General features: G+C 37.3%; 2 protein-coding genes across 3 annotated transcripts; one reads left to right on the top strand and one right to left on the bottom strand.

The window, feature by feature from the left end:
- The first annotated feature begins 374 nt into the window (after positions 1-374).
- On the top strand, positions 375-21,420 carry adam17a (ADAM metallopeptidase domain 17a). 2 transcript variants are annotated; one of them, XM_074661758.1, is made up of 20 exons: positions 375-592; positions 2,753-2,885; positions 4,709-4,842; positions 5,174-5,262; positions 6,562-6,751; positions 9,130-9,260; positions 10,090-10,176; positions 11,425-11,547; positions 12,031-12,175; positions 12,260-12,351; positions 12,759-12,911; positions 14,504-14,703; positions 14,840-14,943; positions 15,087-15,221; positions 16,367-16,497; positions 16,775-16,853; positions 17,066-17,154; positions 17,333-17,392; positions 18,427-18,463; positions 19,450-21,420. In XM_074661758.1, exons 1-20 carry the CDS (start codon positions 487-489, stop codon positions 19,833-19,835), a joined length of 2,604 nt encoding a protein of 867 aa, XP_074517859.1. In that variant the 5' UTR covers positions 375-486; the 3' UTR covers positions 19,836-21,420. The 2 variants fall into 2 exon arrangements, with proteins under 2 accessions (XP_074517859.1, XP_074517860.1); XM_074661759.1 differs by lacking the exon at positions 18,427-18,463 and having other exon boundaries at positions 376-592.
- Positions 21,421-21,434: 14 nt separating this feature from the next.
- iah1 (isoamyl acetate hydrolyzing esterase 1 (putative)) lies at positions 21,435-25,248 on the bottom strand. The gene is made up of 6 exons (XM_074661761.1): positions 25,056-25,248; positions 24,896-24,948; positions 24,546-24,706; positions 22,347-22,508; positions 22,111-22,232; positions 21,435-21,801 (listed from the first exon to the last, which is right to left on the bottom strand). The coding sequence occupies exons 1-6, from the start codon at positions 25,116-25,118 to the stop codon at positions 21,625-21,627; spliced, it is 738 nt and encodes a 245-aa protein (XP_074517862.1). The 5' UTR covers positions 25,119-25,248; the 3' UTR covers positions 21,435-21,624.
- Positions 25,249-26,236: the final 988 nt, after the last annotated feature.

Genomic DNA, 26,236 nt, shown 5'->3' with positions numbered 1-26,236 from the left:
TATTATATTATTATATTATATTATTATTATTATTATTATTACATTGTTATTATTACATTATTATTATTATTATTATTATTATTATTATGTAATATAAAATATTAAACTTCCGACCTCCACCAATTAAAGCATCCATCCTTTATCACCTCTTCCAAAGCAAGTGTGCCAAATGCGGATGTTTTCCACTCGGTGCACTTCCGGGTAGCTCTCAAGGCCTATATAAAGGAGGCTAGGTCCCGCGTCATATCTCCCGCGTCATATCTCCAGGGTACTACACATGCGCAGTAAAATCTGATCTGAGCCAATAGGAACTCACGACCGCAGCTCCAGCCATACTGCGCATGCGTCATACTCCACTTCTATAGACCGTGTCCTTACCTCTTTTAATGAGCCTTAGCTACTAGCTAGCTATTCAGTTGTACATACCTTTACATCAGACAAACAGACAACTTGTGACAATGACAGCAACAGCATAACTGACTGAAAATGAGGAGCATACTGTTAATTGTCTTTCTGGCTCCTTGTTGGATCAACGGGGCCGTTAAGTCGAGAGTTATTACGGAAGAAAACCACGAAGAGAACCCGGAGTTCGGTGAGTAACTTAGCAACCATGCTAACGTTAGCTCTAACGCTAACTAACTGTCTTATGAACTATGAGCGTTAACGGTGGTTATTGTAACTTACTGCGATTTATGTTTTGTTTATTTACTTTGTTTGTGTCCTGTTAAAGTGTTATAAAGTGTTTAATGTTAGGCACTGAGTCCTGGTTAGCTGCTAGCCTGAATAAAACCATGTCACCAGGCTAGAGAGGATTGTAGTAAACTAGTATTTATTTTATTGTCCTTTATTTAACCAGGTTAGTCCCATTGAGACTCTTTTAGATGTAATGTAAACAGAGGTAATTGCACTTGTAAAATAGGTAGAGTAAATGTAATAAATAAATATAAATAGAAGTGTTACACTAGAAGTATAAAAAATAGATGTAATGTAAACAGAGGTAATTGCACTTGTAAAATAGGTAGAGTAGATGTAATAAATAAATATAAACAGAAGTGTTACACAAAAGTATAAAATTTAAAAAATAGATGTAATGTAAACAGAGGTAATTGCACTTGTAAAATAGGTAGGGTAGATGTAATAAATAAATATAAACAGAAGTGTTACACTAAAAGTATAAAATTTAAAAATAGATGTAATGTAAACAGAGGTAATTGCACTTGTAAAATAGGTATGGTAGATGTAATAAATAAATATAAACAGAAGTGTTACACAAAAGTATAAAATTTAAAAATAGATGTAATGTAAACAGGTAATTGCACTTGTAAAATAGGTAGGGTAGATGTAATAAATAAATATAAACAGAAGTGTTACACTAAAAGTATAAAATATAAAAATAGATGTAATGTAAACAGAGGTAATTGCACTTGTAAAATAGGTAGAGTAGGTGTAATAAATAAATATAAACAGAAGTGTTACACTAAAAGTATAAAATTTAAAAATAGATGTAATGTAAACAGAGGTAATTGCACTTGTAAAATAGGTAGAGTAGATGTAATAAATAAATATAAATAGAAGTGTTACACTAAAAGTATAAAATTTAAAAATAGATGTAATGTAAACAGAGGTAATTGCACTTGTAAAATAGGTAGAGTAGATGTAATAAATAAATATAAATAGAAGTGTTACACTAAAAGTATAAAATTTAAAAATAGATGTAATGTAAACAGAGGTAATTGCACTTGTAAAATAGGTAGAGTAGATGTAATAAATAAATATAAATAGAAGTGTTACACTAGAAGTATAAAATATAAAAATAGATGTAATGTAAACAGAGGTAATTGCACTTGTAAAATAGATAGAGTTAATGTAATAAATAAATATAAACAGAAGTGTTACACTAAAAGTATAAAATTTAAAAAATAGATGTAATGTAAACAGAAGTAATTGCACTTGTAAAATAGGTAGAGTAGATGTAATAAATAAATATAAGTGTTAAACTAAAAGTATAAAATTTAAAAATAGATGTAATGTAAACAGAGGTAATTGCACTTGTAAAATAGGTAGGGTAGATGTAATAAATAAATATAAATAGAAGTGTTACACTAAAAGTATAAAATTTAAAAAATAGATGTAATGTAAACAGAGGTATTTGCACTTGAAAAATAGGGAGGGGAGATGTAATAAATAAATATAAACAGAAGTGTTACACTAGAAGTATAAAATATAAAAATAGATGTAATGTAAACAGAGGTAATTGCACTTGTAAAATAGGTAGGGTAGATGTAATAGATACAATTTAAACAAAGTTGCACTTGAGGTGTATTTTGCGTCAAGGATATATTGCACAGATAAATTTATTCACATTCAGTGTATTAATATTGCACAGATTTATTTTTTTTGGCCAAGAACGCAGCAAGACAGTTATAGTGAAAGTAACAAGACAACACATAAATTAACAACATTATAAAACTTGCTCATACAAAACACTTGCACACAGACAACCTTGACTGCAGCGATTTCACCAGAGACCTTAAACTCATTCAAGGTAACTAAGTTTTGAAGATCAGATTGTACATTATTCCAACCAGTAGGTGCCGAAAAACTAAAAGCTTTCTTTCCAAATTCAGTCCGTACTTTGGGAACAACAAATTGCCAAATGTCCATAGAACTATTATTGGTGATTTAAATGAACAAACAGCAGTTTCTGCTTGGTGGTGTGTTTGACCATTGTTGTCTCTCCAATGTCTTCCAGATGCTCTGAACGCCATCCTGTCAGATTTTGAGGTGCTGCCATTGTCAGGCCTCCAGTTGCACTCTGTAAGGAAGAGGGACATCCACACCGAGTCCCACCTCGAGCGCCTGGTGAGCTTCAGAGCCCTGCACAGGTACAGCAGCACACTCACCTCTGACATAAGCTCACCTCAAAAGTAAAGTAGTTTTGATCTATCTGTGGAGTGATTATGCAGGATAGGTTCACATCTTTTGAAGTCTGTATTAAAATAAAAACTCACATGCCCATGCACATATTGAAAAAGGTATTGGTTTGCTGTAATCATTCCTGTTGTCCATACTGGGCCGTGAAGAGATCCCTTCTTAGCGGATCTCCATTGTAAAGGCCCAACTCACATTACAAGTTGATTTCAATTCAATTCAATTCAATTTATCTTTATATAGCGTCAAATCATAACAGAAGTTATCTCGAGACGCTTTATATATAAAGCAAGTAAATTAATCTGAGATTTCCAGAATGAAGTCATAATATTAAGAGAATAAAGTCATAAGTTTAAGAGAAAAAAGGTCGTAATGTTATGATAATAAAGTCAGTGGTTTATGAGAAAAAAGTTGTAATATTATGAGAATAAAGTCATAAGTTTATAAGAAAAATAGCCGTAGTGTTATGAGATTAAAGTCATATTATAAAGTAGTAATTTTACGTGTTATTTTCTTTTTTTCTCGTAAAGTAATGACTTTATTCTCGTAATATTACAACTTTTTTCATGTGAAGTTATGACTTTATTCTCGTAATGTTACGACTTTTTTCTTGTAAAGTTATGACCTTATTCTGGAAATCTCAAAAAAAAATTCCCTCAATGTGGCCCTTATACTCTGTAGTACATTTGCACTTTGGCCCTCACTGCATTAGACTTATATACTTAGACTATAAACTGTGTTACCTTCATCACAATGCTCAAATGTTTTGCAGCTTTTTTTTGTTGTTGCCTGAAATGGCTCTTTTGATAGTAAAGGTTACTGACCCCTGCATTAGGTGAATTAAATTGATCTTTACATACACTATGAGTACGCACACTAGAGGAGCAGTCCACACACTGGTTTGCAAGTTTTAAGATGTAATCTGTTAGTGGGTTCAGATGCCTGTTCACAAATCATGATTGTTTGGGTTCTAGCGCGATCTCTCTCTCTATTTATCCTTCCAGAACACAACTACAGAGTAAGGGAATAAGAGAAATACATTAAAGATTGGGGAGAGGGAAGAAAGCAAAAAAAGCAAAACTAAACGAGGACCTAAATATCTTTACTTGGGACTGTATTTCATTATGAGAACTTGCTAAAGAGAAAAATACACAAAATCCCCAGTTCTGTATGATGCAAATATGCTCTCCCAAGTTCAGACGACAGCCAGTGCTAATATGATGCTTCAGCAGTTAGTCTGAGGAAGTGGGTATTTTCAAAAATGATAGTCTTTTTAGTAGGAAAACTCCCTCTCTGTTTTACTCTCTGTCCTCTGCAACTTTGAGTAAATCTTTTACTAAAACAACTGTAACTTTGGAAGATACCCGCTTGATGAATTGCTGAAGAGTCATATTAGCCTCAGCTGATCTTTGGGATGCACAGAACAAGGACTGTGGGTTTTATCCCCCTTCACTTACATTGAAGTCAGGCTATGAAGGGATCGCTTTTCAGCCAGTATGGCCAGGACATACAATTATATTTACAGCGACCAATAACTCCAACAAAGTATTGAGACAGACTTGAAAAAAATGTTAACTTTAAATATCATTGATCAGACTACAACATGTGATCAAATGAAAAGACATTATCCTCAAAGTATTTTCTCACCGTTTCTCTTTTTTGTGGCGGTAAATAGGCTCAACACTAAATTCCATGTGACTCCTCACAGTATTGACAGCCATGCAATCAAAAATGTTTGTGTTAATGTAGATGTCGTGTGTCGCTTTCTTTTTTTCAGAAATTTCAAGCTTTACTTGACCACCAACACGGACCTTTTCACTGACAACTTTAAAGCTGTGTTTGTTGATAAACATGGGACGGAGGAGAACTACGATGTTCATCTTCAGACCTATTTCACTGGACATCTTGTTGGTGAGTGTTATTCTAGGATTAGGGATTCACCAATGTTTTTTTTAAATAAGATTTTTTTCCCCTGATCCTACATTTCAAGTAAAGCTAAACAGACAAATTATTGATCTTTAAGACCTTAAACTGAGAAATTATGATCAAATAATTGCCACTATTTGCCAAATATGAGCAATAACTAATGTTGGGCTGATGCAGATACTGCTTCGTTAAGATGAAACTGGCTGACAGGACAGTATGTTCATTTATCAGTGTACCTTTTACTTGATAGATTACTGGATTTAGTCTGCATATGTCAATCTTTTAATAAAAGTTACCTTATTTGTATTGTTTGCAGGAGAGGAGAATTCACGTGTGCAGGCACACATAGAAGGAGATGAGTTTTCTGCTCACATTCTAACTGATGAAGCAGAGTACAACGTAGAGGTAAGAAGTGGCTGTAAAATCATCTTGTCTGTGTAGAATCCAAATTCAGGAAGGTACCGTTTAACCTTCGGACATTTTATCCAAGGCTTTATTTGACTTAAGTTCGACAGTAGAGACGCCACACTGTTGAAGACTGTGATGGTCTTATCAGCATTATCAAAGCCACAAAGAAATCAAGAAAAAAGGGACTCATATGCTGAATGCTCCCAAAAACATTAATTGAATATAGTGCTATAGTGCTGTACTCTAAATCTGGGAAGCTTTCCAGTGTGTGGGCGCCTTTTACTTGATATGGCTTGTCAGCATAAAAAAATGACTACTCAAGCACATTTTTTCTCAGTATTTTTCTTCCCTTTTTTCGAGTGACATTCTGTGTAATTGTCTCTTACACTCTGTAATCTTGGATGTACCATTGATTTTCATTCATATTAGTATAATAACTTGAGCTTTCTATCTCTGACAATACCAGTCCAACATCCACCTGTAGTAGCTGATGTAAAAAATGCTAGAGTAGGAGAGGTAGGCAGTTTTGTGCCTCGTAGCCCAGTTTATCTCATGATGAGGATTTTTCTACCACAACTATAGAGTAGGTATGTAAAAAAAAAAAAAAAGTATACAGTGCATTTTGTAAGTATTTTGACAGTGACACATTTGCTCTGTCCTGGTTCTGAAATGAAACAATTACAGTGAGGGTAAAGTACTGTAGCTCTGTCATTGTTCTACTGCACTGTTTGGGGGGAGGGGGGAAAGACTGACAATATGTAAAGAAAAAAAGGGCCTCTATTCCTACATTGTAAACGTAGAAAATACTCTAAATATAGCGTACGCTTAAACCGATATTGATTTTTTTGTTTAGGCCTTTATTTTAGATGGCTAAAATACGTTTTGCTGCCGGCCCCGTCCACAGCAGTACATTGCTTTGCTTCCGTGCGGCAACTCCTCTCTGTTTCTCTAAACTAGGGACGTGCCAACTGTCATCTACTGTAGGTAATACACTGACTATGGATAAGTACCCCATACAACCCCACTACAAAACACCCGAACTATCCCTTTAATGTCAGTGAAGAAAAATGTAATGTCTACATTGCACTGGTCAGTGACATGGCATTCTTTTTAAATGCCCTATGTCACTTCACTTCCTTTCTGTATTTTTTCTTGTTGTCATTCATCACCTATATCTTTACATTTTCGTTCTCTCTTTTGTTGCACATTTTTCTCCCAGACTCTCTTCTCCTCGTGACCCTTTCTGACTCCTCGGTTTTGTTCTCTAATGCCACCTGTCTTTCTCTGGCCATCCAGCCCCTGTGGAGGTTTGTAGATTCCCCAGCTGATGGCAGGTTGCTGGTTTATCGCTCAGAGAACATCAGGAATCTGAGCCGCATCCTCTCTCCAAAAGTGTGTGGTTACATCCACGCAGAGGCTAAGGACCTGCTGCCACAGACTGCCAGGAGTGATTGGGATTGGCAGGAGCAGGCGGACCAGGAAAAGGGTGAGCTCTGCCGTCTGTTTCCCTCACCAGGGGGGGAGAGTCTTGCAAATGTGTGTGATCATATTTGTAGTGGAAATGTGTAGGATGAGAATGGAGTATAATGCAGTGGAGCCTAGACTGTGCTCTTGGTAACGAGTAGACAAAGAGTAGGAGGATAACAAATGTTTAAGGTGGATAGAGGGAAGGAGGAGGCCGTAGTTTAGGGATGCACCGATCCGACTTTTTCAGTCCCGATACCGATCGCGATACCCGGGCGATACTGAGTACCGATCTGATACCAGTGTTTAATTAATCAGCTGTATGCTTCACTGTGTGGAAGTGACTGGGATCATTCTTTTAAGGCAACATCAGGCTTGACTTAAACATTTCTTTCCCAACTTTGTAAAACAGAATGTGACAAGTAAATACATAGATATGAATTTATTTAATTGTTCTTTATTATTAAAAATCGTACACCACCAACTTGGTATCAACCTTCAAAATTAACAGGACTTACAATTGAAATGAAAACCTTTTTAATGCAGCAACAAATTAGTCAAAAATTAGACAGGAATTAAAATTACAGTATATAATGTATATGGCATATAAACATAGAGCTGAATTGAATAGATCGGCCCCATTGCCACTGATATCCAATCCAGCTATTTGACTCAATATCGGCTCGATATCCAATCCTAGTATCGGTATCGGTGCATCCCTACTGTAGTTGTGAGACAAAGGAGGTGGGTGTTAGATTCTGTAACAGTCACTTTTAATAAAAGCCTTTTTATCTGTAAAACCTAGCCTAAGTTATGCACATACACACTGCTGACAAGTGGGTTTTATGTAACAACCAAATGCCTTTTGATTCTTTTGTGCTGCTTTGGAAATGTAAAGCATATAGCAGTGATAGTGTGCCAGAGAGATCTAAAACACCTCTCACTGGCTGCTGGTTGAAAGCACTCATTGGGGATATGAGTTGAGGTGAAGGTTATTATGGAGGAGGCATTAAAATTCATGGAGGCTCTGCTGCCCAATGAGATGATTCTGAGTCGTCACTGGTCTCCCACTGCTTGTTGTGGAAGCCAGGGTAGCGCACACCCACACTTCTGAAAGAGTGTACAGCCAAGTGTATGATGTAATGCTCAAATGGGATGTCTTCCTGTTGTCCTTTTCTGTTATTCTTCAGCTACTCATTGTTTGAGGTGTTTTAGGTTGTATGAAGTTATGTGGCGTCTCCTGATTTCTTCTTATGCTTTTCTGTGGCAGTCAAATAAAACAGATCTTTACCTCCAGCTGTTAATGTGAGGATAAGCTGCTTAATTTATTTGTAAACTACAAAATTATAAATTTGAAGTCCTCACCATGGTCTCTGGAAAATTTTGATGGGAATTGTTGACTATTTTATAGTCCAGTGGTTCTCAAACTGAGGGGCATAGATTGGGCTGCAGCTGCAACAGTTATGTTCATTGTCGAACTAATCTGTTGATTATTTTTTTATTATTAATTGATTAGTTGTTGGGTTTATAAAATGTCAGAAAATGGTGAAAAATGTCAATCAGTGTTTCCCAAAGCCCAAGATGACGTCCTCAAATGTCTTGTTTTGTCCACAACTCAAAGATATTCAGTTTACCGTCATATATATAAAATATTCACATTAAAGAAGCTGGAGCTTTTGACTTTTTTTGTCTTAAAAAATTCCTCAAACTGATTATTATCGATTATTAAGATAGTTTGCAATTAATTTAATAGTTGACAACTAATCGATTAATCGTTGCAGCTCTAGGCGTAGAGCCATTGCAGGGGGGGATTAAAATGTTAAATGAACCTGAAATGACCTTGTATTTAGGTTTACAGTCATTTTAGTGGGAGAAATTTGCGTTAGAGTTAAACTTACTATTTTCAAAAACATTTATGTAATGTTTTTTTCACATATTATTTCAGTGAAATTCAACTTGGCTCGTTTTTGTATACATTCGACGACCATAATCAATTTTTATAATATTTGATTGAACCCAACATTATGCGGTTTAACGTGTGAAATCGTCTTTAGTTTTACTGTAGTTGTATACACAGTAGACCCCATCTATACCTACTACTAAAAAGATAAACTGCTATTTAATTCTGGCTTGGAGAAGAGAAGCAGCGATTAATCAGTTCACAGGCAAACAAAAAAGAAGATGTGCTGCTAAATGTGAAAATTAGGGCAATTAAGAATGGGATACTAGAGCATGGCCTCATTGTTTAACTTCATGATGTATCTATCTTTATGCAAGTTTACCCTTGACTGTTTTAATATGGCAATACTTAAAAAAACCTGATGGCTAAAACTGTGAACATTTTTCTCTCTCTACCCCGTACTTGGCTCTCTCACTGCTCCTGCTGCTTCTTCCTCGTAGGGTATCACCACAGAGAGAAGAGACAGACCCACGATCACAAGAAGAATACCTGCCCCCTGTTGCTGGTTGCAGATTACCGTTTCTTTAAACACATGGGTCGCGGACAAGAGAGCGTCACTCTCAACTATCTGGTCAGTCTTTATGATGCTATGTACAAAAGTAGTGCAGAGAGAATTCACCATGTTAAGATTTAACATGCACAGGGTTCCTGAACAGTATGGAAAAATATGGAGAAAAAAAAGAGGAGAGTATGGAAAAATAATTCTGTTACCAGACTATTGCCCCTATTCTGTTTTCTAAAATATGAAATTCAGAATTTCTAAAAAAAAAATTGCCACCATGGCAAGGGTAGCGAACCCTTGCCGTAGTTGGCCTGCTTTTCATTATGAGCAAAATAACAATGATAATATAATAATAAAAAGTGACCAAAAACTGCAGGCAGACAGCACAGAGTGTAATGCTGCCTGTCAGACTGAGCCAATCTCATACTTTCAATATTGAGGGGGGATACGTATGGCCCCTCGCAATTTGGAATGATCCTCATTTTGGTTGAAATCTGATCAGCTCAGTCATTTTCATCGTGAACGTGAGGAACTGCGACTAGTGTTCCAGCTCACCTCAGCTTGCCTGGCCGGTCTTGTTTTGATTCAATGAAGTGGCAACGTGCTGATACAAACTGAGGAGGTGTCATCCACTATGTCTTGAAGTGTCTTGAAGGTCTTCAGCTTCATCAGATTCCATTTTTACCACAAAAACTGTATTGGTGTTAAAATTACTGCCAAAATTTGTCGGCTTGCGTCCTACAGCCGCTCGCATAAAACACCTCTCCATGTGAAAGTCCCGGGATGGATTTCTGTCCCAGTCTGTCCGTGTTACTAAATGAGTGTATATATATATATATATATAATAGAGTACGTTAATAATTCTTGCTATATAATTTTTTTGCTTCTCTCACTCCAGATTGAGCTGATTGATCGAGTTGATGACATTTATAGGAACACAACCTGGGATGATGAATTCAAAGGCTATGGGGTCCAGATCCATCAGGTGTGTTTGGCTGGCTGTGTGTTGATTCTTCATTATAACATGTTTCAAGTCTGACTTGTGGAACAATTTACGGCGTTTTAGCATCAGACATCACTGCTCCCAGCAGCAAGATAGCTTTGTTTTACATTGAGTCACTCCCGGAAGTGAAGCTGAGAATAACAGTGTCTCTCAGTGTGTTGAGAACAGCATTTATATGAGGAACTGAAAGCTTTTGTGTGTGCCCCTTGGGGTAATTTAATTTGTTCCACAGGCTTTGGGAATGAATGGAGACACTGTTTGTCATACTGTGAGTCCCGGGTTTTCTCACTGAAAAGATATGCATTCATTTAGCTGCTCAGTTATTTTCCAATTTTCTTCCCCATACATGTCAAGAAGAACTTGTAATGTGCCGCTTACAGCCCTAATACCTTTTTAGAAAACAAATTGTAGCTTGAAAAACAAACCCCAAAACATGACGCTGACTGATTAACAGTCACATGGTCTCCTCTACCTATGCATTAAAACTTAAGCTGGGTTTTCACCAACATTTTTCCAGGACTTTTAGTCCCTGGAACTACTTTTCAAGGAACTAAAAGGTTCCTTCAACACACTGTTTTCTGTGTTTCCACCTTGAAGATTAGGCAAATATGTCCGCTGACGTATGAAAAGGCAACATGACATGGGATGAGGGCTGCTGGTGGTCACAGCGGTAGACACACTCTGCAGCCTGCAGTTCAGTGTGCACGCCTGTTACATCAAAAAACACATTGGAAAAAAATAAACAGTTTTTGTCTCACTCAACGATATTTACTGCTGCATATATTTACTGATGCACGTTGGATGTTATGAATGAAATGTAGCGGAGGAAAATGAAACAGTGCCAAATTCCAGTACTTTCAGAAAGTAAAAAGGCCTCGAAAAATATCCCCGGAACTTAATTTACACCCTGGTGCCTGCGGTGGAAACGCAGCGCGTTCCTTAAAAGGTTCTTCTTTCCGTGGGAAAGTTCCTGCGATGGAAACAGGGTTTTTGTTAAAGCTATTACAGGTTCGGGGCCACTTTTGACAAACTATGTTGCTGTTCAATATAAAATAATTTATAATTCATTAGTGATTTGAGGGGCAAAATAAATCTAATGTGCGTTATGCATTTTAAATTCTAAACTATGAAATGTGTCACATAACATTAATTACACTAAGATTTGTTTACATTTTTTGAATACAATTTGATGAATTGTTTGTAAATGGTGTCTTTGGTTAAAATTCTCAGATCATCATCAACAAGGAGCCTACAAAGCGTCCCCCTGAAGCTGGCCCCGGCTGGGTCCACTACAACATGGAGAACAGCCCTCAGAAAGGAAAGAAGGTCTGGGATGTGAAGAAACTTCTGGAGGTAAGAAAGAGAGAAAGATGTACATGAAAGGAAGGGAGGTTTGGGAAATACAGTGGGTCTTTTTTTCAGTCAAAACCTTGAGACTGTACATTTAATTGTCAACCAACAGAATGTGAAATGTGTTCAAACAAATGTGCAATATGTCCAATCAAGCGCAACCTATTGAAGCTTATCACAAATAAATCAGGATGTGTTGGCCGATGAGTAACAAGAAATGCCAGTGTAAGAAGGTTGATTTTGGAAAACAAGTTGACAAGTTCATATGAAATGTCCCGCTCAAAATAAATCTTGCTCAAAAAACATAATGAAAATGATTTTTGCCATAACACTGCAGTTCATCCTCATGGTGTGAGAGTTAAGAAGTCTGGGTTAGATTTGATAAATGTGGATCTACAGTGTTGCGAGCCCTTGTGTGAAACGGAATGAAACTAACTTTGACAAATACAAATGTTGGTAGATAATAGATCTCCTTTTGTCCCTCAGCAATTCAGCTCAGACATAGCTGGCAACGCCTCCGTTGTGTGTCTGGCCCACCTGTTCACCTACCAGGATTTTGACGAGGGCACACTGGGGCTGGCCTATGTGGCCCCCTCAAAACCTCAAGCCCTGGGCGGCCTCTGCCCAAAACGTAAGGACACTATAATCTCTTTTAGTGGGCTTTTATGCAAAACAACAAAAACTGACATCTTTCTTTGATTTTGTACTTTTGTAGCGTACTACCCATCTCACTCTGTAAAGAAGCCCAGTTACCTCAACACTGGCCTGACCAGCACCATGAACTATGGCAAAACCATCCTAACAAAGGTCTGTTTTACCTCCTTTTCAATCATTATCTTTGACAAAACTAATTACTGAGTGCACTCGGTTTTAGCCAGGATGTTATGCAACATGTCATCCTGCCAAGTGTGGGCTCGAAGTAGAGCAGACACACCCTTTTGTGTGGGTGTTATGAGTAATGATGTTAACGCGGTTGCATTTTGACACCTTGCTTGCTCCTCAGCACAGTTTTACAGTTAAGTTTCAAAACATAATTATGAGCTGAGAGTAGGTTTTGGGATTTGTATATGTAGCCTCTATGATAATATGCATGTTTTTTGTCAGTGAAATCAGTGTTATGAGAATGTGCATCAAGACGTAGTGTTAGTTTTGTTCTTGATTAATACAATAGTAAACTATATGTTCATAACTCTGGTGTGTTTGCGTCCCATCAGGAGGCAGATTTGGTGACCACTCACGAGCTGGGCCATAACTTCGGAGCAGAGCACGATCCTGACAACATCCCTCACTGTGCTCCCAGTGACGACCACGGCGGGAAGTTTGTCATGTACCCTATTGCTGTGAGCGGAGACCATTACAATAACAAGGTACCTTCTCAAATAGTGATCAAATGTGGTATTTATACTTCAACATACAGTAGGATACAACAGGCGCATTACCATTTAGTAACTGCTAGGTATATAAGAAACTATGCTGACAGTTATGAGGATACTCATGATACTGTGTTCATGCTACAGAGTGTGATATGAAGTGTGAATCAGTGTTGGATAAATGTGAGTCACAGTTGTTCGTGTGAAATATAATGACAGACAGTAAATGTACTGTACCTCCTCCGCCATTGGCCTTAACAGCTAATATGCATATGAGTTTTTTTTTTGATGAAGTTTAAGGTGAAAGGTGCTGCTGTTTATCTGTTTATCTGTTGTGAAGCTAGACCTTCTTAAAGATATCTGCCACGGCCGAAACTAAATCTTGAATCACATTAGTACGCAACAATAAAATAGAATTAATCGATTCACCTATGTAATCGCGATTTTTTTTTACGATTTTGAAATTGATTTATTAATGCCAGAATCAATATATTTGCTTCATTTGAGTTTATGCGGAGGTAGAAGGAAGCTTTTAATTTTATACTCTTTGTTATGGACGTCATATCCGTTCCGTATCTGCCAACCAAAACAAACCACAGTCTGCCACTGCGAGCCGAAACAAAAAGTAGAAAATGGAGGAGGTTCCAGGTGGCTACGACCTGCACCCTCACATTTTAAATCCAAAGTGGTAAATGCTACACACATACAGTAAAGTATGGAAACACTTTGGGTTTCACACATTGCAGGAAAAGCAGAATTAGACATCATGGCTAAAGCTGCATGCTAGCTCTGTCATGGACAGGAAACGTTATCATATTGCGGTAAGGTGTGGTCAAGCCAGCCGTCACTCTCATCTCAGTGGTGAAATCGTCCGACGCTGCAACTGTAGAGCACCCATATACTGACATTTATGTTAAATGCATTCAAACGGCCCCGATGGAGCTGACCATGGATGTATAAAGAGAACGGAGATGACGGGAGAGCTAGTGATGGACTTGGCGAAGTTAGCGGAAGTATACACGAGTGACTACGTCCGTTTTTCAAAATAAGGTGATAACAAAGGGAACTGTATACAAAATACATATATGGAAATAAGATTGATTAGATCATATCCACTGTAAGTATAAAACATTACATGTCCCTTATAAATGAAAAAGAAAATACCACTAATTTGTGAGGGAAATATCTTCATTCTATGATTTTTGGGTTGCTGGATTTCTTTTTATAAATAATGCTCTGACTACTGAATCAAAGCATCTGAATCTCTGACTACATACATGCTGAAAATCAAACATTTTAATGTATTCATTTTGATATTTTCCAAAGTAAAAGTCCCTAGAAGTGTATGATTCAACTTTTCCCCATGGTCTAGAAGTTAACAAAAATCGCAATAAATCCTAATATCGAATCTCAATTCTTGTAGAATTGCAATACTTAAAATACTTTTTTTTGCATCAGAAAGAGATTTAGATCTTATTATTCTAGTATTGTAGCTTCATGGCAGTCCTTTGTCACATCACCTTTCACAGCTGAGCAATAAAGCATTCACTCCTTAATATCTATCGTCTACTTCTCCTTCCGTCCTAAAGCGCTTCTCCGACTGCAGCAAGATCTCCGTAGGAAAGACGTTGCGTTTCAAGGCTCCCGTGTGCTTCAAGGAGAGGAACAGTAAGGTATGTGGGAACTCCAGAGTGGAGGAAGGGGAGGAGTGCGACCCCGGGCTACTCCACCTCAACAATGACCGTTGCTGCTCAGCCGACTGCAAATTCAAACGTAATGCACAGTGCAGGTATGAGATCGTAAACTTGAATATATTGTACAAAACACACTCAAACATTGGATTCATTTAATTTAAGATGGCAGACGATCTTTGTGGTACTAGTTTGAGTCACACACACATTCAAATGTCTCTGTTCTCTCCACAGCGACAGAAACAGCCCTTGCTGTATAAATTGCGTGTTTGAGCATGCAGGAACAAGGTGCCAGGAACCCATTAGTGCGACCTGTAAAGGCATATCATCCTGTACAGGTGAGTGCCTCCTGCTGGTCTAACACAAGAACTGCAGCGATCACTGGAAGGCTGTTTGCTGTGATGTTGAGTACCCATTTTAAATTGATAAATTAGAAATACCTTGGAAAACTAGTTCTCTCTTCCTTTCCTTCACATGTTAGGCAACAGCAGTAAATGTCCACCTCCTGCAAACGCTGATGACAACACTGTGTGTGTTGACAACGGCCGGTGTCGAAATGGAGATTGCAACCCGTTCTGTGAGGCCATGCACAGCCTTCAGTCCTGTGCCTGCAATGGTAAAGAGCAATGAATGTAATCCTTTCATTTGATGTATTCACCAATATGTTGACAGTTATACACTAAGACGAATATAAACTCAGACACTAGACACTTGTTATATTTGAACTTCAGTTGAAACACAAGCTATGCTTTGACCTTTTTTCCTGACTTTTTCTGACTTTTTCTTTTACAGTTTTATGACATACTGTACAATGACAATATTATTTCATTTTATCTTTGAATTTAATTTATTCTATGTATTCTATTTTACTGCATTTTTATGACATTCTATACTATGACATCCTTTTGACATTTTTTTTTACATACTATAACATTTTTATAAAATCTTTGACATAATATACTATGATATTTTTTATAAAAGTTTTATGACATACGATACTATGACATTTTTTTTTTATTTTATAATATACTATACTATGACATTTTCTTTATTAAATTTTTATGACATACTATAATAAGACATTTGTTTTACTTTTTTATGACATATACTATGACTATTTTTACATTTTTATGACATACTATGACATTTGTTTTACATTTTTATGACATACTATACTATGACTATTTTTTTAATTGCATTTTTATAACATACTATACTATTACGTTTTTTACATTTTAATGACATATTATACTATGACTATTTTTTCTAAATTTGTATTACATACTATACTATGACTTTTTATTTTTTATTTTTATGACATATAAAATTTATGACTATTTTTTTTATTGCATTTTTATGACATACTATACTATGACATTGTTTTTGACAAACTATTTTATGACATTTTTATGACATACTATACTATGATATCGTATGTCATATGTTATCTATGACACCCGGGCTTATGAAATCCTTTAAGAACAGTTAAACAAATGTGGTCGCTGAACTAACAACACAACTGTTTAATTACTTTATGGAAAGTTTACATTAGATATAGGATTTTTCCAGATTGCAGTGGCTTAATAAAAAGATTATAAGAGATTGTTCACAGGTCTGAATGAATGAGTCCAGTCTGAACAAATAACTTATTATTTGCTCTGAAAAAATAAAGTTAATGTGTGCACTACTACAGTTAATGGAGGTTATAGTTTTTACAATTTTGCAAACATATAAAGAGTTAATTGCCTGTTCTGTTTGCAGAGACGGAGGACTCCTGTAAAGTGTGCTGCAGGGGAAAAGATGGCACATGCTCTCCCTTCATCCAGCACAATGGCAGTTTGCTTTTCCTTCGCAAAGGAAAACCCTGCACTGTGGGCTTCTGTGTTGAGGACGTGAGTCACCAAATCACTTTTTTTCGACATACTATACTATGACTTTTTTCAATTTTTTTCGACAAACTATACCATGACTTTTTTCGAAATACTATCCTATGACCTTTTTATGACTTTATGACTACCATGTTTCCATCATGTTTAGTATTTCGTTTTTTGTTCCCAAGACAGTCCAGCTCTGAAAGGTCTTGCAAAATGATATAAATGTTACAATGAGTTGATTGATTTTTCTTTATTTGGTTGTTCAGAGAGTGTAAACGTTCTCTTGTTTCATCAGGGAAAGTGCATGAAGCAGGTGCAGGACGTGATTGAGAGGTTGTGGAATTTCATCGACAAACTGGACATCAACACATTTGGTAAGTTGGTTACAACAGGCCACTTTGAAATCGAATCAACCGTATGAGAATGTGTGAAAAAGGTTCCCAAAGCAGACATATCAGTATTTGGAAAGCCAGTCTTTTGTTTTACCGTTAATGTCGTTGCTGAGTCAAGATCTTGTCATTCTCCTTACCTTGGTCTTTCTGTTTTGTTGTCTCTACTACCATTCTAAATGCCACCTCTGCATCAGGGAAGTTCCTGGCTGATAACATAGTGGGCTCTGTCGTGGTGTTTTCACTCGTCTTCTGGATTCCTCTCAGTATCCTGGTTCACTGTGTGGTAAGAATCTGCTGCACATCAGTTTACACTAGTTCCCAGTATCTTTAGTGTGCCATTAACTGCTCCTTTTTGGATCCTGTTGCTCTTTGGTTGTAGATTTCTTTTTTACAGTAATGACTTTAATAATTTTACTTCGTCAAATGCTGACAGTCCTGTCCTTTTGTGTTTCTTTCTGCAGGACAAACGACTTGACCAGCAGTATGAGGATAACACAAAGTCCTTCTACTACCCTCCAAGCGTAAGTCTCTCATCTCTTAAATGCCCATATATGATCCTGTGCACTAGCCTTGCTGCCACACTAACCAAACTAATACAACCCCACATTGATTTTTTTAAACACTGACATCTTTAATATGGGAGGGAGAGGGGAGTACGAAGGCTGATTGTTCAGGTTCAGGCATTTGCCTTTTTGTGTCTAGATCCCTGCATCATCTGTCACCATTAAATTAGGTGCTATAACATGTGCAGTACGTTCAGCAAAACTCCTGGTGGGAGGAAAGTAAATACGATTAAATTAAATGAGATGTATATAACTGGCTTTTGTGATCCTTTTTGAAAATCTAAATTGTATTTTTATTTAAAAGACATATCAATCAGCGTTTAACTGTGAGGGTAGGAGTACAGTTAAAGTTAAAACAGTTCACTTGAGAAATCTTTGTATTTGTCTGTTATCTCTCCACTGGTTTGAAATGCCAGAGCTCCATTGGAAAAAGATGTTACACACTTTTTGTGCACCAATTAAGGCTTTATTTGAATTCAAATCTGATGACAGTTGCGGGGTTGTTTGCTTGTGCTGCGGGCAACCAAACCTGATCAAACCTCATGCACACAGTCCTGATAACACAGATTAGCTGAGCGTTTGAGTGTTATACACTTGAAAATATCTAAGGATGTCTCTTTCAAAAACTTTGATTGTTGCTTATTTCATCATGAGTATTTCATGTTATTGGGGGGAAAAAAGGTAAACTTTAAAACCGAGTTATCAGGGGCTTAAAGAAATGCCGTTTGTGGCATCACAAGAGCGTAATGCCTTACTTTTTTAATTTGACATAGTATTTATTATCTCTTTGACATTCAGTATACAAAACAATCATACTCTTAAACCTAAAGACAGTCCTGACCGGCTTACAGTCTTGAAGATACAGGGGTAGAGAGCAGAACACAAATGGATTCAGAATCCGTCACTGAAGTGTCGCTGCCAGGTTCAAAGCTCTGAATGACCTGTCCATCACTCTTTGCCTTGGCCCCTTTCCATTCTCATTGGAACTGCAGCAGATGGTGGAAGTTTGTAGTAGAGCTCCCGCCATAGGTGAGTGCGTGTGCCATGGCTTGGTGTTGCGTTGCCAAATTGAGTCCATGATGATGCATGGTCAGCGGCCCACGTTTGGGATACTCCTGCAGTCACTTACTCCTTGATGTAATCACTGATCTGGTTGCACATTGCCAGCCCTCAAACTGTCTTTCACCGGAGAGAGACGAAGCGAGAGAGGCTCAAATTTAAAGCTAGTTTTACTGTGACTGAATAGCTATGAGCGTGCTCCTCGTGCAGAGTTTTACCTGATCAGAAATTACCTCAAGAAAGCAAGATTGCATTTTAGGAGTATTCAAACAAGAGAGAGGACTGAACAGGTTGCACCTTGTTGTCTTGTGAAATCAGATGCGGTGTGTGTCAGCGTTTTAATTTTGCATATGCTGCTGTTCAAAGCCACGACAAGACGAGGGTAACGTTCTTTAGGTGGTTGTTATTTTTTATTTACCGTTTCTTTTTGTAATCGCTGTCTGCACAGTTTTTTTATTATTTGTTTTTTTAGGTTTTATAAGAACACATGGAGACTGAGGGTGCATTCCTCTATGGACCTTTTTCATAGCTGACATTTTGACTTGTAGTAGCAGGAAAAAGCACAGGAGCAACTAATAACATTAATGATGGCTTAATTTCATTTAGGTGTGACAGTAAGTCCTGCAAGTGAGCCAGCATGCACAATGTCAGGGCCCATGTGCTCCTAAATGGACTGCAGACATTATTAATATTAGTTACACCTCTGTTTGACAACACAAAATGTCCACTATGAGAAATGTTTGTTTTACTCATTCACAATTTTAAAGTGGGTATTCGGGATGATAATGGGATGGAGATAGCAGATTACTAAATTTCTCTTTAAGGCTTATTAACTATTTGATGATGTTAAACTATGGAGATCTGAGCAGAATGGAGTAAAAAGGGAATGGATCCCTCCTCAGTCAGACGGTCAGCTTTGATGTGCTTCAGTCTCACATGTTTTTCTCGCTCTTCAGAGTCAAGAAATGCTCAACAACCTCGAGTCAGCATCCGTGCGCATCGTCAAGCCTCCTCAGCCTCCCTCCTCCTCCGCCGGCCGGACCGCGCCCTCTTCCCTGCCCCCGCAGCCTCCGCAGCAGAGCCAGGTCGCCGCGGCCAGCACCAGTACCCAGGCCCCCGACCCGAGCTGCGCCCCCACCCCGGACAGCGCAGGGGGGCCGCGGATGGCCACCATCCAGGAGGACACCAGCAGCGACTCTCACCTGGGAGAGGAGGGCCTGTCGGACGATTTCACAACCGCAGGAGCCTCCTCGTCGGCTACGAAATCCTCCTACGAGGATCTGACAGAGCAGAACCCGTCAGCCAGGGACCGGCGGCGCCTCAAGAGGCAGGATTGCGTTGACACAAAAGAGACAGAGTGCTGAAAGTAAATCACCTGTAGTTTTTAAAGTTTAAAAGCACCAACATATACATACATACATGCAACCTGATATGTGTCTTAGGGAACAATCAAATACATACAGCGTCGTATGCATTTTTTTTCTTATCACAAATGAACACAGACAGCAACTGTTAAAGCATAGATGTTTTGCAGGTCAGATTTAGTGTTAGAACTAAAGACATTTCAGGCAACACTAGATACATACACGAGTAGTCACGAATCCCTGCGACAAAGAAATAGTGAATTAATGTTTTTGTGTGCCTATGGAATAACGTGTGCCTTCTCTTAGTTAGCTAAGGGGGTCCTTGGCCAGATGAAGCCTTGGATAACCAAGTAGGTCTGTGGGAATAAATCTACCGCGGGCCAGTTGCCCAAACACATTATAGAGTTAAATTATTGTTGTCTTAACCCACTGGCTAAATAGTTTCTGAATTTGCAATTTTTTTTTCAAGAACAAAAAAGATTTAAGCACAATTATATAGATCCAAAGGCTCTATGCAATTGTGTCCTCCCGTTAAAAAGCAAAGTGAGCTATGATTGTAGATTATAAATTTAAAAAAAGAAGCATCCCGCTAACAGCCTCAGCCTTCCCCCTTTTCTCCCCTTAATGCTTGTGCACAAAGTACTGTCTTTTGTTCCACTAACAGATTAACAGGTGAATATTAAGCTATAAAACGTTGACTTTAAAATGAGTTTTATTCTGAATCTGTGTGTCATAGCGGCAATGGAAAGTATTTTCACATCACTGGAGAATTTAAATAAGTTTTATACGTGTTCTTACTGTTCTGTGTGTCATTAATGGTTTCTTTAATTGTATAGGATTTTCACTCCGTTGTACTTGGCATGCAACATTTGAGTACTGTGCAGAGCCGAGTGGTAGTCTCTCCAGTATTATACACATTTGTCCAGCTGTTGGAACTTTTAAAAGGTGCTAAATTCGATATCCAGAGCATTAATATAGCAGCACACAACTATTTGCTATGTAAAGATATAGAGGAGTAATGTCTACCTGACTTCGTTGACATAGCCGGGCCGGCCGCACGTGCTTTTAGTGCAAGGGAAATGCCAATCCCAATCCCGTATTGAGCACCTTTAAGTTCGAGAAGGTTAAATCGTCTGTATGAAACAACATGGTGCCCTTTTCTGATATTGTGCCTAACCGTTCCGACTTCCAGTAGATGAACATGAATCTGGACAATCTTGATTTTAATTTTAAAAGAAACTTTCTGAGTTCTGATTTAGTTTTCTGTCCTTGTGCCAATGTGAGTTATGCACCTCTCTCTGTCATTTAATTCTGTCTCACTACTGTTACCTGCTGTGTCACATGTTCAAATTGTAAAATATGTATTTAATGTAGCTAACATTGACTTTACTGGCTTGATGTGAGCTGTTACACAACGAGCAGATGTCTTGTGTCATATATTCTGATGATGTGTATATTCGGAATGTTTCTATGTTCATAAAAGTCACCCGATGAGTTCCTTAAGTTTCTTGCTTGCATTACAATCTCAAAATAAAAATCGTTATTGTGCATTTTAAACATGAATACATGGTCTCGCATTTGACATACTGGCAAAAACCAAATCACAGCTTCTTTATTGTTTCATAGCAGGAATGCAGTCCAGTGTCAGGCTCTCAGTTCACCTGGACGTTTCCAACAAGTGCATAAAAAGGAGTGCTGGTAGCTGTTGATCTCCCCAAAATATCCAGCTCTGTAAGATCTTGAAGATGTTTTCCAAAGCTCTCTCCTTCACTGGTCACAGAGTAGACTGCTCTCGGGACTCTTGTTGTCAACGTCTCCCCAGTAAGGAAGGATGAAGGGCAGGTCGGCCACACGACTCTCCAACAGCCCCCACAGGTGCTGAGCCACAAACTGGTTTCCCTTCTGTGAGAGATGCAGCCCGTCAGACAGATAGACTGAGTAGTCCTGTGCAGCAGAGGACAAAACAGGAAGGCTTTAAATTATTCATTTAGAGGAAGATGATGGGGCATTGTGAAAAATCTCAATACTGCGTCTGGTCACATTAACGTCAGTGTTTTCAGTTTCTCATATTGGGACAATTATAAGATTTGAAACATTTACAAACACCAATATTAACTGCATTTATCTAAAATCGTAAATGTCCATCAAACAAAAGAAGCTTACATTTTTCCTGCCCATTAAATTTATCAGCTGATTCAAAAATTCTACAGTGGCCTCTGACAACACGCAGCAGCGACCCCAACAAGTACCCACCGCTCCATCTTTCTGCATCAGCGTCCAGAGGTCCAGGACATCTGCACCACACTGACTGGCAGCCTGGACACACGCCTGCGCATACTGCCCCGCTGAAGAGTTGAAACGATTGAGAGGAGATCCTGAAAAAAAAGGCACAAAGAAGCACTCGTGATCTTTGTAGGCATGGAACATAAAATTGGTCTGTGTGACGATACAAGAACAAGGGAGAGGATAAAATTGTGAATGAGTGTTACCTTTCAAAATGCACTCCTTCTCCCAGGCACGCTCATTAAGAGGTGGAGGGGTGATGAAGATGACTTTGTCTGCTGACACTCCAGCTGAAGCCAGATAGGTGGTGATCTCCTTCAGGTTCTCGGAGTACTCCTGCAGAGGGACGTGCTGTTGGGGGTTTTTATCTGCATGACATGAACGGATGAGAGGAGGAAAAATCATACAGACATTAGAAAAGGATGAATAATTATTTCTGACAATATTTTCTATGTTGTTTTCAATTTTGGACAATCACAAAAAGGCCTACGCCACTCATACAGTCACTGTATGACATCTGGAAACATTTAAAGGGGCAGAAGCTGACACATCCTGACTTTTAGTCATAGTATAGTATGTCGAAAATGTGAAAAAAAGTCAAAGTATAGTATGTCGAAAAAAATGTCATACTATAATATGATGAAAAGTGAAAAAAGGCATATTATAGTATGTCGTAAAACAGTCATAGTATAGTATGTGATAAAAATGTAATGGTATAGTATATCATAAAATTGTCATAGTATGTCATACAAATGTCATAGTATAGTATGTCGTAAAAAATTCATAAAAATATCATAGTAAATACTAAACACGGTTATTCCAAAAACGGTTCAGTTCTTACAATTGAAATTCCGTTTACTGAGACACATATCCGGTCGCAGATTGACAGAACTCCGGGCCGTGTACATTTTGATAGTTTGTTAATCGGATTAACTCCAAAGTGGCAGAAATCGTGATCTCACAGGAATACGTGAAATGACCACAACCTCTTAACAGCACATTACAATTACATTAGGTTTAGGGATCAAAACTATTTTAAGTTTTAAGTTAAGTTTAGGAAAGAAAAGATCATGGTGTGGGTTAAGTATGTTTGTTACGTAACTTAACTTAGGCTGCATTCCCACCAGATCAGGCATTGCTTTTGTTGCATGTCATATCCCTCTCTCTCCCCTCCCTTCCTGTCTGCTCTACTGTACAGAGACAGATAGTAACACAGGCAAAGATGCAACCCAAAGAATCTTTAAAAAAGTCTAGTCTCCAAGCCCGAGGTTACATTGATCACATAACTATCATTATTTACTCAAACTAAGGAGGTAAGCTCCTCCTGAGGCACAGAGGACACAATTGTTTAACCAAACTGTATCATACTCCCAATGAGTAAACAAATATTCACGTGCAAAATATGTATGTATTTTGTACGACATCTGTGTTTCGACATACTATACTATGACTTTTTTCACTTTTTTCGACATACTACAATATGACTTTTTTCGACATACTACAATATGACTTTTTTCGACATACTATAATATGACTTTTTTCACTTTTTTCGACATACTATAATATGACTTTTTTTCGACATACTATAATATGACTTTTTTTCGACATACTATAATATGACTTTTTTTCGACATACTATACTATGACTTTTTTTTTCTCGTCATGTTATACTATAGCTTTTTTTTCACTTTTTCGACATACTATACCATGACTTTTTTGCCCCCTAAAGACTCTTTAAAAAAAGTCTAGTCTCCAAGCCCGAGGTTACATTGATCACATAACTATCATTATTTACTCAAACTAAGGAGATAAGCTCCTCCTGAGGCACAGAGGACACAATTGTTTAACCAAACTGTATAATACTCCCAATGAGTAAACAAATATTCACGTGCAAAATATGTTTGTATTTTGCACATCTGTGTTTCGACATACTATACTATGACTTTTTTCGACATACTATAATGACTTTTTTCGACATACTATAATTTGACTTTTTTCGACATACTATAATGACTTTTTTCGACATACTATAATTTGACTTTTTTCGACATACTATAATGACTTTTTTTCGACATACTATAATATGACTTTTTTCAGTTTTTTCGAAATATAACTGACTTTTTTTCCACATACTATACTATGACTTTTTTTCACTTTTTCAACATACAATATTCTGACTTTTTTTCTACGTACTATACTATGACTAAAAGTCAGGATGTGTCAGCTTCTGCCCCTTTAAATGTTTTCAGATGTCATACATCTGTGTACGACGTCTTTTGTAAGAAGAAAATATTTATAGAGATCTATACTTCTGAAATCAGACACAGAGAGTTTGCAGCAAAAATATGTATCACTACTAAACTTCTTAAACTGTCATTAGAGGGTTTATGTGTGTGACTCTGTACCTTCCAGTGAACAGTCGTTGACTCCAAAGAAGACAGTGACAGCAGCTATGTTGTTGTTGTTGTCTGCTGAGTTTGGGCTGTTGTTGATGAGGCGAGGAAGAGTTATCTTAGCCCATCTGGAGTTGTAGCCAGAGAATCCTCTGTTTACTACATCACACTTCCTACAAGGACAAATATGTCAGATTCAGAGATTAGTCCAAAGCACACTATTTAGTTTGGTTGCTGTTGTGACTTGAATTCATTTTTAATTCATAACTCTAAACAGCTGTTACTAAAATACATAAGAAATTAGATGAGCACTTCCATTAAGGTTACAACAAATGAAGAACTGATATATAGGAACTACTTACCTTGCTAGTTTGTCTGCAATTTCTGCACCAAACCCACTGGCTTGAAATGAAAACTGAAAGAATCAACAGCACTGTTAGCTACCAACATGTATTATGCAAGCTGTATTATGCTGTTTTGCATAACACAACAGTCATTAAAGTGGATTTATTATGAGCTCACCTGTGTGATGGAGTCCCCAAATAAAATCACTTTAGGCCAAATTACTGTTTTGAACTTAGACATGATAACTGGCTGGATAAAACCAAAACAAAGACCAAACTTTCTACTTCTCTTCTAAGTTTTAATATGTTAGAGTTAGAACATATGGACGCTTCTTCTTCCTTCGGTTCTTTCTGTTCTTCCTCTTTTTATTATTATTATTCGTCTTCTTCTTCTTCGTTGGAGTTTTATGGCGGTTTGCAAACAACTTCATGTTGCATTACTGCCACCAGCTGGTCTGGAGTGTGGATCAGGATTTTAACTAGTCACTAGTTTTACAGCTAAAGAAGATCCCACATGCACGGAGCCTACTTCAGTATTATACAGTGTAGTACCACCAAGATTACTTCACACATCAATGATCTCCTCATGGTTGTACTGCAACACTTAGTTTGGAAAAATATGCTTTTGCATAATTTTGGTGAATTTTTAATGGGAAAAATATTCAATAACTTCAGTATTATAAAGTGTAGTGCCATCAAAATGTCTTATTTAGTTTAATAAGTATAATCAGGAAGAGATCATTGGTGTGTGAAGTGATTTTGGTGGTACTACACTGCATAATACTGAAGTTATTGAATATTTTGTCATTCAAAATTCAAAAGAATTATGCAATGTTTTTTCTAAACTGAATCTTGTAGTACAACCATGAGGAGGTCATTGGTGTGTGAAGTAATTTTGATTGTAAACATGACTTTTTAAAATTTAGATATTTAGCTAAATAATGCAGTTTTTGCATAGTAATTTAAAACATAAACAAAAAACATAATATGTCATTATAACAGGAATGACAAAAGTATACAAAAGGCACATGATCAAAATCAAAATTATGATTTATTGACTCACTATTGCATAGTTTGGACTTAATATCTTATCACTTTGACTTAGAAAAATCTAAATGTTGATTTATATCATGAGGGTTGGCTAAATAAAGATGATCATAAAGCAAGATGTAAACATTCTGCTCTTATCGTTTCCTGTTCTTGTTTTGATTGTCAGAATAAAAGCTGCAAACTTCGCCTAAAAAAAATGTTAGAAAATCGAAAGGCAGGCATAAAGTCCAAATAAATAGCTTAGAAATTACTAAGTATAATATTAATAATCGATTTGTTGAATGTTCCCCTCTACATTTTAGGCAAAAA

The sequence above is a fragment of the Sebastes fasciatus genome, chromosome 15 (genome assembly GCF_043250625.1).
Source record: "Sebastes fasciatus isolate fSebFas1 chromosome 15, fSebFas1.pri, whole genome shotgun sequence".
Lineage (NCBI taxonomy): Eukaryota > Metazoa > Chordata > Actinopteri > Perciformes > Sebastidae > Sebastes > Sebastes fasciatus.
Note: the sequence above shows the minus strand (reverse complement) of the source record. Positions and strands in the feature narration are given on the sequence as shown.